Source organism: Leptopilina boulardi, unplaced genomic scaffold, assembly GCF_019393585.1.
Source record: "Leptopilina boulardi isolate dan_hultmark-lab unplaced genomic scaffold, ZJU_Lbou_2.1 LbouV2_195, whole genome shotgun sequence".
NCBI lineage: Eukaryota > Metazoa > Arthropoda > Insecta > Hymenoptera > Figitidae > Leptopilina > Leptopilina boulardi.
In genome coordinates, this window is record NW_026137746.1 from 173,437 (window position 1) to 185,966 (window position 12,530).

At 30.1% G+C, this 12,530-nt stretch overlaps 1 protein-coding gene across 1 annotated transcript in view; it reads right to left on the reverse strand.

Moving 5' to 3' along the window:
* The window catches only part of LOC127278151 (dedicator of cytokinesis protein 7), a 37,087-nt gene extending 27,085 nt beyond the window's left edge, over positions 1 to 10,002 (reverse strand). The window contains exons 1-3 of the mRNA XM_051299711.1: positions 9,841 to 10,002; positions 7,898 to 8,061; positions 4,468 to 4,646 (exon numbers count right to left, since the gene is read on the reverse strand). Coding sequence (XP_051155668.1) covers positions 4,468 to 4,646; positions 7,898 to 8,038 — 320 coding nt within the window. The 5' untranslated portion in view covers positions 8,039 to 8,061; positions 9,841 to 10,002. The remainder of the gene's footprint in view (positions 1 to 4,467; positions 4,647 to 7,897; positions 8,062 to 9,840) is intronic.
* Between the last annotated feature and the right edge of the window lie 2,528 nt (positions 10,003 to 12,530).

Below are 12,530 nucleotides of genomic sequence, written 5' to 3' on the forward strand. Positions count from 1 at the left end.
TTCTGATATGGCAACGCGTTTATTTTTTCGACCGTAACTAAAATTTTTTTTTGCTGCTCCAACTAGTTTCACTGGATTAAACATTTCCTTTAAAAGGTTTTCAATGCTTTTTGTTTTGCGACATTTAATTGAATGTGCTTTTGAACTTGCCGAAATTCTTAAAAATCTTGCATCAAACCATTCTTGTGAATTTGACTGATTTCTCGTTCTCAAACAAAGATTCATTATTTCGCTTTCAAACAGTAATATTTCTTGGCGATAAAAATCAAGAAATTTTGCTTCCACATCATCTGAACTGTCTCCAAAATATATAATCATTTTCTAAGTTTTGTCTAAAATTTGCTGAATACACGTATCACAGACTCTATCTTGGCTAGAAGCAACTGCAAGATTAATAAAGTCGCTTAAAATCGATTTAACTATTCTTTCAGATTCTGATTTTTCTTCACGAAGAACAGATCGCAAAGCACACGAGTGATTAAGATCTGAAGACTTTAGATCATATGGAAAACAATTAACATTTTTTTTTAATTTTTACATTTAAAATAGTCTGCAACAGCTAAACCCTTTGCGTATAATTCTTTGCCAATTTGACTGTCTGAAGGTTTTCCCCACTGTTGCTCGAGATTAGTTTTACTGATACTTCTATTAGTATTTATATAATGTATTAATGCAAATATATGTTTACATTTTCCACCAGCCTGTGCTACGCATGTACATGAAACATAAGTAACTTTTCGATTTGAGTCAAGCTGGAAAAAATATTTTAGGTTGCATTTTTTATGGAGGATGGTGAAAATGGCTATTAACATAAACAAAAAATTATTTAAAATTAATTTAAAGTAATTTTGAAAGATCTAGTTATATGCACTTTTTGGAAAAAATTATTTTCAATTAAAATCTTTTATTAGATAATTATTTCTTTACAAATTTGAACTTTTTTCTGAACCAAAAGTTTTTGTTATTTAGTGAAACAATTCTCTTCAACCGTAATTTTTTTAAAGTGTTAAAAATATGTTGTAAAAAAATTAATTATGAAATAAAATTTGAATTGTTTACAATTTTTTAACAATTAAAAAAATATTTCGATTGTAAAGAAAGTTTCTCAAAATTTAAATTAATCCTTTATAAAAAATAGATAAAAAATTCGATTTTTATTTATTCTGAAAAAATGTCAAATGTTAAAAAATAATTACTTAACATAATTTTATCCGAAATTTTTATAACTAAATCTTTAAAAATGGGTTATATTTAGTTTTTGTTTGCATTAAAAATTATTTTTTAATTTTGAGGTTATGTTATATCCTACATTCTCTTTAATTATTTGTTTAAATAAATTATTTTCGTTTATATGTGTAAGTGGAATTTTAAAAAGCAATATATATATATATATATATATATCTTTTAAAATAAAAAACTACCATTAAATTAACTGAATAAGGAGGAGAATTGACAGACGTTTGACGAATCACACTTGCTTTAATTGCTTCACTGATTCCATTAACTCTAAATTCTTCCACCCTGACAACGTGAATCATCGCTAAAGCCTTCCCTTTTTTAATTGTTTCTGGGCGAAATTCAATTTCATGGTTTATTGCAGCAAACCCCGTTTTTATTATAACATTCATATTATTTACATTGATTACTATTGATCTGTCATTATCGTTGTCCAACGAAAATTGCCTAATTTTGCCACATGGAGCGCTGATAGTCATATCCGGCATATATTAAAGGCCATGTCCGTAGCGAATATTAGTTCTATGGTTTTTATTTTTGCTGATGACGTTAAAATTTTTCGACGAATATTGTCTACACATGACGTTGAGCTTTTACAGGATGATCTGAATTCAATTTTCCAGTGGAGCACCACTAACAAACTTTCTTTGAATTTATCTAAATTTCAGGTCATGTCCTTCCATAAGCAGGGAACACTAGCTCTGTTTTCTTATAATATTAATAACACAATTTTAACAAGGGTTACATCTGCCAAGGATCTCGGTGTGTCTTTTATTAGCAATCTCAACTTTACTGACCATATCACGTCGTTAGTTGCTAGTGTCTCAAAGACCCTAGGTTATCTTTTGAGGTCATCTAAGAGTTTCTCAAACATTGGCACTTTTACCACACTTTTTAATGTTTTAGTTAGACCCTCAGCAGAATATGCGAATTTAATATGGTCTCCCTACTAAAAAAAATATTCTGATAGTATTGATAAAATTCAAAAACGATTTCTCAAATTTTTGGCCTTCAAGGTGGGTGGGACCATGGACGTAAGAAGTAAATGGACCCAGCACAAAGTTGCGGGGTGGGGACTCATGTAGGTAAGAGGAGAACTGTTCAGTGCGCATGAATTGGTGGAAATTCTGTGATTGGTCGAACATTGCGTCGTGTATAGCAGACGATGCAAAATGGAAATCGACTATTGTTTGTTGACAATGTGTCTAGCGGTTTTAATTATGCATTCTATTATAATCTTAGAATAAGTAAAACATGGTAAAAAAATATGAAAAATACATTATTAAAACGTGTGAAAATTCTCGGACTATTAAAACAAATGGAAATAAGAAAAATGTGACATATCACAGGTAAGTATTTATCTCGTGTTTCTCTGTTTGTTCACGGTACAGGTTATGTTTTTAACAATTTTTATGTGACATTTTTTAATTATTAATTTCATTATTTATAGAAATAGTTGATCATATTTCTTTTAAATGTATCTATTCATAATTTATTTTTATTAATTTTTTTATAATTCATTTTGTATTATTAATAACATTATTATATCGTGTTATATTTTATTTATTGCATATTGTTTTGTATTTGGAAAATATCTGTTTCATATTAAATATTTACAGAAAAATGTTATTAATTAATTTAATGGACACTTTTTTGAAAAACATATTTTTTTAGATTGAAATTTACGGATTTTATTACAAGTTACTTTTTATAATTATGTTATTCGTTTTAAATTACGCGCGCCGGCGCAAGCGTACTAAACGGCCAATCAACGTACTTCCACCAATGCCTCACCCTTCACCGAAGATCGGTTTTACCCCCCTTGTCTATCAAACATACAACGTGCTGGGTCCATTTACTTCTTACGTCCATGGGTGGGACATACCCTCCAAGGGGATCTGATTATATGTATAATGCTTTGTGAGCGCTTTAATTTTATAACTTTAAACGAACGACGCATCATTTCTGCGGCCATGTTTATCTTGAAAATTATTCAATATAAAATTGATTGCCCAACTCTTCTTGACTTAATTAATTTCAATATACCACGTTTTTTACGTGACGTGACGATATTTTTTATTTTCGTCTAAGTGACATAGCTTTAATAAATAGTACTCTGATAAACTTCGGGTGCTACCTTATTAACCTAATGTACAGATCTTTGAATACTAACACTGACTTAATCTCAGCTAATCCTTCTGTATTCAACGATTTTCTTCTTAAGTACGTCACTAGCCGTCGCGTCGTCAAAATTGATTATTTCAGGGCATATTGCATATAGTTATTCTTATTTTTGTATTTTCGAATTGTTTCACCATAGCACATTTTGTAGTTATATGGTCCTCAAAGGACTGCGGAGATATGTAATAAATAAATAACCTAATTTTACGTGTTATCTAATTAACGAGCCTCGGCAATCAGGTCTAATTTTCTACACGCGTCCGGATTACCGATGCGCGAACGGCAACTTCAAGGCATTCATTTGACATTTCAGTCAGTTGTTGTTTTTGGTTATTTGTGTTTACAAAGGTAGGTTATTTTTTCTGTTTTATTTTTTAAAAAATTGTGAATTGTTTTGCGTTTAAATGTCGCTAAATTGTAAAAAAAATTACACCATTTACTGACAACAGAACAGGTCGGCATTGGTTTGAAGCTTTCCTTCAACGTCATGAAAATTTAAGACAAAGAATGGCCGAAAACGTAAGTCTCCTTCGTGCATCGATAAGTGAAGACTTTATACGGAGTTGGTTCAAAGAAGTCGAAGAATATTTAAATGAAAAAGAGCTTTTAAACATTGATCCTTTGAGAATATTCGATTGCGATGAAACTGCCCTACAACTAAATATAAAAGAAAAAAAAGTTTTGGTAGCTAAAAGGGGGAAAAAATGTTTACAACATTGTAAATAACAACGAAAAAGAAAATTTAACGGTTTTAATTACAGTCAACGCTGCAGACCAGATATGTCCTTCAACTGTAATTTTTCTTATAAAAGGTTTCCAGAAGCAATTTGAACTAAAATGCCTGAGCATTAGGGTCTCGGTCGACCTGAAAACGGTTGGATGACAGGAGAAAATTTTTTCGAACATATATCAACCATTTTCCAGCCTTGTCTTGTTGCAAATAATATTGAAATGCCTTAAAGGCTCGGTAATAGGGTCATTTACCCTAGGTGTCCATATTTTTTTTCACTAAAAAAAGTAATTAAACAGATGTATTAAAGGGGTACTTACAAAGATTCATAGGGAATAACTGGTTCTTCTGTTCGAATTTTCCTTTTTATGACTCTTACTTCGACATCATTGGGAGGAAAATCTAATATTGGTTTTAGAGGATCTCTATCTAAAACAGCTTGATGTTGAAGTAAAAACTCTTCATAGTCAAGAGGTTCTAATACTTCACAGAGAGACATCTTTAACAAAAATAAAATTTCAATTAAATTAAAAATGAAATTAAAATTTTGTATTAAATTATAAATTAATATAAATTGTTAAAGTCTCTTATGGAACATAAAAGTTTTAAGATTTTTAAGTGGCTTTATTAGGCAAGAAAATCACGAATTAATTGTTCATTATGAGCCAAAAGTTTTGAATGTTCAAATGAACGAAATATTATTTTGTAATCTATAAATTATTAAAAATTACGATGGCAATGTAAAATACAACAGTAAATTAAACAATTATTTAATTAATAACTTCGTTTTAGATATTTAAAACAATATTTTGTAATAAAAAAAGTACTTAAAGAAGTTGCAAAAAAATGTCGTTCATTTGAATGTTCAAAACTTATGTCTCATTTGTTTGTTTTAGTTTTAATATTAATGTTATTACATACTTTAATTTTAATAAAAAAATTTAGTTTCGTTTTTAAATTTTTAATTTCTTTTATTAATCCTTCTAATTAAGAAATTATTTTTGTATTACAAAAATTGAGTTTTGTTACAATAAAATTCTATATTTCACTTCTTTTTCTATTTCCAATATAACATCAGACGGATGTTTTCTATGACGAATATGTTACGATATATGCTATATGAGTGTAATTTTTTAACAATACCCAAGCAAAACTTTCTGTCAAACGCCGATATTGACAACAGGCGCAATAATGCACCAATACTGGCTGGCCGACAGTTGACTTACCAGTATTGGTTCAGGTAGTACTAGTAAGGCAGCACCACCTATATCGAAACTAAAATTTTGGAAAATTATTTACAATATTTACTTGAAAGCAAGACAATAAAATACTTCTTCCTTTAGGATAATTTGCATTTGTTAGCAACAGCGCCAATCTCCTCCTGTTGGCAGAATCACGAAATAACTTGTGACATTTATTATCTACCAAATGGCTGTCAAAATCAGTAAAATAGTGTTGATGTGTTATGTTAAAAAAAGTTTTTGTTGTTATTTTCGTGATTGGTGAATCTTTTCTGGTGTATTTTTTTAGTGTTTATTAATTCTCCAAATGAAAATTGCATTCTTTTTTGTTATTTCCGAGAAAATATCTTAAAAGTTTTCGTAAAAAAATATGCTCATTTTTAATTTATCGTCATTAATTTTTTTTCATTGTTTTAACTCAAAAAAAGTTTTAGCTGGTATATTTCTTGACAATAATCAATTATCCTAAAGGAAAAAGTATTTTACTGTCTTGCTTTCAAGTAAATACTGTAAATAATTTTCCAAAATTTTAGTTTCGATATAGGTGGTGCTGCCTTACTAGGACCTACCCTTAAGGCCAGGTCCAAGTGAGGCAGCGCCATCTACATTGAAACTAAAATTTTGGAAAATTTTCAACAGCCTTTTCTTGAAAACAAGATGGTAAAATGCTTTTTCCTTTATGGATAATTGATTATTAGCAAGATATACACCAGCTAAAACTTTTTTTGAGTTAAAATAATAAAAAAAATTTCATGTCAATAAATTAAATATGAGCACTTTTTTCACAAAAACTGTAACAGTACTTTCTCAGAAATTACAATCAAAAATGCAATTTCCATTTGGAAAATTAATAAACGCTAAAAAATACACGACCTAAGATTTACCAATCACGAAAATAAGAAAAAAAAAATTTTATTAAATATTTAACATATTGATACTGCTTTACTGATTGTGACAGCCCTTTGGTAGATTATGTATTTCAGGTGGTTAGCAACAGCGCCAATCTCCTCCTTTCGGCAAATCTGCGAAACGTCTGGTGACATATATAACCTGCCAAACGGCTGTCATAATGAGTAAAATATGTTATGTTAAAATACTTTTTTTTTTGTTATTTTCGTGATTGGTAAATCTTAGGTCGTGTATTTTTTAGCGTTTATTAATTTTCCAAATGGAAATTGCATTTTTGATTGTAATTTCAGAGAAAGTACTGTTACAGTTTTTGTGAAAAAAGTGCTCATATTTAATTTATTGACATGAAATTTTTTTTATTATTTTAACTCAAAAAAAATTTTAGCTGATGTATATCTTGCCAATAATCAATTATCCATAAAGGAAAAAGTATTTGACCATCTTGTTTTCAAGAAAAGGTTGTTGAAAATTTTCCAAAATTTTAGTATCAATGTCGATGGCGCTGCCTCACTTGGACCTGGCCTTAAATTCTGTACTGTGCCAATACTGCAAGCCAATACCGGCATGCCAGTACCAGTACTGTGCCAGTATTATTGAGACAGTAATGGCAAACCAGTACTCGGTCAGTATTAATTCAATACCGAATGCCAGTATCCAGAAAAATTATGAAAATTGACCTCCATGAAGTTGGCGTTGACGCTCAGCGCCAAAAATTATTTTTCACTGGACCAAAAATGTCAAATTATTTTTTTTTTTTAAAGATTTTCGGTTCAAATATGTAATACCTTAAGAAATACTTTTTAAGGTATTATGTGAACCCAAAACTTTTTTTAAAAATGATTTGTTATTTTTGGTCCCGTGAAAAATAATTTTCGACGTTGAGCGTCGACCCCAACTTCATAGACGTGAAAATTGTGTATTTTTGTTGGTTAAAAATTAAATTTACATACATATTTTTTTAAAATTATTTTAATAATACTTATTTTCGATTACTGCAATGCGTTCGTTAACGGAATTATGAAATTTAAATTTAATATTAAAACTTTTTAATAAAAGAAATACATAATTAATGAAGTTCTCGAATTATTTTTCTTACACTGAAAAAATATATTTGAATCAAATAAACTCTATTTTAACCAATAATTTCATTCAATTTCGCTAATTTAAAGAAATACAAATTAATATATATTTTATAATATTTGAAGAAATTATTTGAATAATAAAATAAAGAGTAAAAATGTTAATATAAAAAAATAACAATTTAAAAGTTATTATAATAATTTATTATTATTAATAGTTAATGCTTTGAATATCTACCAGTGCTAACTTATTACTGGTTACTATAATTTTGCCCGTACTGGCAAAATACAGAATTACTGCTAAATTCCAGTATTGAACCAGTACTGAACGCCAGTACTAAGTTATTACTAATGACTAGTGCTAATAAACGTTATCATCCCAAACATATGCCAGTATTGGTTCAATATTGGCGGTCAGTACTTTGCCAGTACTGGCGCAACGCTGCGCCGGTTGTAAATTTTTGCTTGGGTAGTACTACTGTAAGAAAAGTTTACAAATAATATTGATATTAGTAACTAACCGTTGAAGAAAATCCAGAAACACTGCTTCCACTTTTGGATAAATTCTTCGAATATGAAGTTGAAGTAGCAATCTGTCGTCGAACATCGGCTGCATGTTGCTTGTTCAATTTTTGTGCAAAAGATCGTTGAACAGACGACATAATGCCTTATTATTTAGAAATAACTGAAAGATTATTTATTTTATTTTATTAATTGAATGGCACGACGCAGAAATAAAAATAAAAAACGACTCTAAAAAATTAATTTATTAATTACTAAATTGTCAATTCTCCCAGATCATTACTTTTGCATATCCTCATGTTCCTCTCAATATTTTTAATAATTAATAAAATTGTCAATGTATATTTCATTAGTTTATTACTTTTTCTCAAAATCCTAGAAGAAACAATTGTACATTTTTTTAAAAAAATTTAAGAAAATTGTTCCTTTTTGTATCACATATATTATTTAGCATACAACACATATTTTTTAAACATTTGTTTTTATACCAAATAAGTTCGCTTCGAGTACGGAACCCTCGTTGTCCGATTTTTTTTTTATTTACATCTTATCAAAATGAATCTTTGTGGAGAATCATGTAAATAAAGAAATAAATCATAATTAACTCTTAACGGTCGCACCTCTTTTTGATGTTTTTGTTGAAAAAAAAAGTCACAACTTTTGGGGCAAAATTCCTCAACTGTTTCCAATCCAAAAATTAATTTCAGTAGATTCCTCTAAATTTCAACTGAGCATAATTTCTATAAAACTTGTTCAATTACACTTTTATTATAGGGTTTTCAAAAGGATTTTTTCTCTACTTTAAGAATATGTAATCCAAATTTAAAAATTTTTCCTTTTAAAGCGTTTTTTCTTCAAATTTAAGGAAAAAAATTAAATTTTCGATGTTTAAGGCCGTTTAAAAAAAAATTTTTTTTTTTTTGTCTCAAAAAATAGCATTTTTTGTGTAATTTAAAAATCACTTTTTGACAGAAATGGGATCTGCTTATTTTCAAAGTCAAATTGGATTTTTTTTTACATAAAAAATTACAATTTTTCAAATTTACCCTTCAAAATCAGCTATTCCCATTTTTTCTTCTCCATGGTGTTAAAATACACAAAAAATGATATTTTTTGAGACAAAAAAAAAAAATTTTTACACGGCTTTAAGGATTGAAAATTGAATTTTTTCCTTAAATTTTAAGAAAAAACGCTTTAAAAGGAAAAATTTGGATTTCATATTCTTAAAGTAGAGAAAAAAACCTTTCGAAAATTCTGTAATAAGAGTGTAATTGAATAAGTTTTATAGAAATTATGTTATTGTGTTAGTCAAAGTTTGATTAGGACAATCAAAATTTTGTTGAAGCAGCACAAAATTTTTGTTTGCTTAAATACCAATCAAACGTTTTGTTGTCAAAACCAAACTCTTTTGTCAGTGTAGGAATAATTAAGATTTAATTTAATTTAAGATTACCAAATCACGTCGTTTAATATCTTTTTTTGTATTTTTTTTTTTTGAAATTCTTAAATTTTGTAGGTCCTAATTTCAGAATTATTTCTTAGAATTTTATAATTAATTTGACTTTTGTACGGTTTTGTCCGAAAAGTAGCTAAAACTTTTGTGTGTCTGAATTATTCAACAATTTAAGCAAACTAAAATAAAATAGGAGTATTTTTTTATTTAATACACAAATAACAGTAGAGTATTAAAAAAAATTGTAATGATTTTATCATTTAAAATTCAAAAAATTCAATAACTAACTTCAATAAAAAGTGCTTTGATTAATTTCAAGAATAGATAAAGTGCATTTTGTTTCTTAAAACAAAAATAAATTGTTTTCAAGAGGCATTTAAAAATTGATTTTATAAATATAGAAAAAAAAACAATAATTTTAACCAAATGCTTTTTTAACAATATTAATTATGGATTTACAAATTTCTAATTTTTTCTTATAAATCATACCTTAGTTTTAAACTTGGAAGATTTGCAATTCACTGGGTTACATTTCACAAAATATATTTTACAAAAACTAATTTTGTATTTTGTTAGATTTCATTTTGTAAACACAAACAAGGTTATAAAAGATAAATACAAGATGAAGTAGAACATCCGAAATATGAACAATTTTATGGGATGAAAGAACTCCCCTATTTTGACACTCCTGGTAAACCAGAATTAAGAAAGTTTAAGGTGCTTATATACCTCAAATTTCGATCAGATGAACATTATTTCTGGACCGTGAAAATGCGTGAAAAGTCATTTTCACGGCGGGTATTTTTGAATTGTTTTAAACAAAAAATGTTTTTTTTAAGAAATATAATATTAAATAATTGTTTTAATATGTAAGAACACTTTAAAATAGTGATAAAAAGATGATTTGATTGAAAAATTTAGCAAATTTTGCTTTAAAACGTTTCTGCTACAAGAAAGTGTAAAATGTCGATGTTTGTGAAATGGTTTGTACAGTTCACATGTGTACATGTTTCTTTCAGTTATTCGAAACAATTAGTTGAATTTAAATTTATTTGATAAACATTTCAACTTACCGATTTATTTTCAGCACTCATTATTTATTACAAGTTAAAAAGAACCGACATAACATAAACAAAATTCTGAGAGACACTAACAAGGAAGAAGCACTGTACAAACCATTTCACAAACATCGTCATTTTACACTTTCTTGTAGCAGAAAACGTTTTAAAGCAAAATTTGCTAAATTTTTTAATCAAATCATCTCTCTATCACTATTTTAAAGTGTTCTTACATATTAAAACAATTATTTAATATTATATTTCTTAAAAAAAACATTTTTTGTTTAAAACAATTCAAAAATACCCGCCGTGAAAATGACTTTTCACGCATTTTCACGGTCCAGAAATAATGTTCATCTGATCGAAATTTGAGGTATATAAGCACCTTTAAAATTATAAGCTGCTAGAACATCCGAAATACACTCGTGGACAAATATACGATATATGCACACTTTTTGTCCTTTTCTAACACACGTGTTACCGTGACAACATATGTGTTAGGCCGTTTCCGAATTGGGATTTTTAGCGCAGTTTTGATAAAGTGTATACTCGGGAAGTATGCAGTGTCCTTTTTTTAGCACGGAAAAACAAGGACACTGCATACTTGTGGTTCGAAACACCGCCACTTACGTCGCAGACGCTCGTGAGCCGTTCAAGGCTTCCATAATGGTGATTCCACAAATGGAACGCGCGTCTGACGCGCGACAATTGATCGTACGTATACGGAGCAGTATACGTTTTATGCGAGAGAGTCCGTCTGTTGAAGTACAGCAAAGTACGCTCCGTATACGTACGATCAATTGTCGCGCGTTCCATTTCTGGAATCACCATTAGGCCGATTCCAGAATGGAGACGCAAACGCTGACGCATCCCAATGCTAATTTGAATGGGGATGCGTCTGAGTTTGCATGTCCATTCTGGAATCGGCCTTAAATGGATACGTTACGTTTACGTTCATGCTTTTAGTCTATTGTTGACACAACCTTAAAGTCAGTTCTACAATGGGCACGTTTATACGTAAACGTTCCGCGCTGACGTCACCCATATGCATAACATTGTGACGTCAGCAGGTACATGTTCACGTTCGCGTACTAACGTTCCTAATGTAAACTCAGCTTAAGATTAATATTGTGACGTCATACGTCAGCACATACAAAATTCATCGCTCGCCAAAAAAGAAGAAGGTATAAAAGCAATTGTGTCTACGGTTGATTTCTATTGTTCTATAATTTTCATCAACTACCGAACCCTGCTCTAGTGAAAATTTAGTAACTTCTAATTTTAACAATAAAGTCACTAAATTTTCACTAGAGCAGGGTACGGTAGTTGACGAGAATTATGGCGAGTGGGGACAATGGAAACCAACCCAACTCTGTTAGGATCCTATTGGAGAAATACCTTTACATTTCCGATTTAAAGTCGTTTCTACAATGAGCACCTTCGTACATGAATTTTTTTTTAAGGCCTTTCTCCAAAAGGATCCTAAACTCTTGCGTTGCGTATGCATTGTGTGACTGACGCGTTGATTTTAGCATTGGTTGCCAATAGCAACCGACGCAATGCATACGCAACGCAAGAGTTTAGGATCCTATTGGAGAAAGGCCTTTATGCTGATTCCACATATACGAAACGCGCGCGTTTTGCGCTGACGCGTGTTGCTAGCGACAAAGTGAAATACGTATTAAACTATACGTATATCACTGTGGGGGTTGGCCAATGGATGTCTCTGCCATTGGTCAGTACCCATGTGCTCTCTCACAAGTGTAGATGTTGCCTAGCGTGTAGCATATATACACGATCCAACTCTCACTTCCCCATGGTCGTATAAGGCAGGTTTCCCACTACGTAGCCTTACTGATGAGTCTAGTAGTGGGGACCGGGACGAAACGACTAGTGACTTCCAAGCTACCCTAAGGCCCTCTCCAGAATGGAGCTAAACGCAACGCAAACGCGACGCATCTCAATGCTAAGGCTGCAGTCCCATGGCAGCGTTTTGCGTTGCGTTTTGTCACTAGACCATGAGTGTAAAAGAGATGCAGATATATGTTTGCTATGTTTACACTCAGGGTCTAGTGACAAAACGCAACGCAAAACGCTGCCATGGGACTGCAGCCTAAGCAA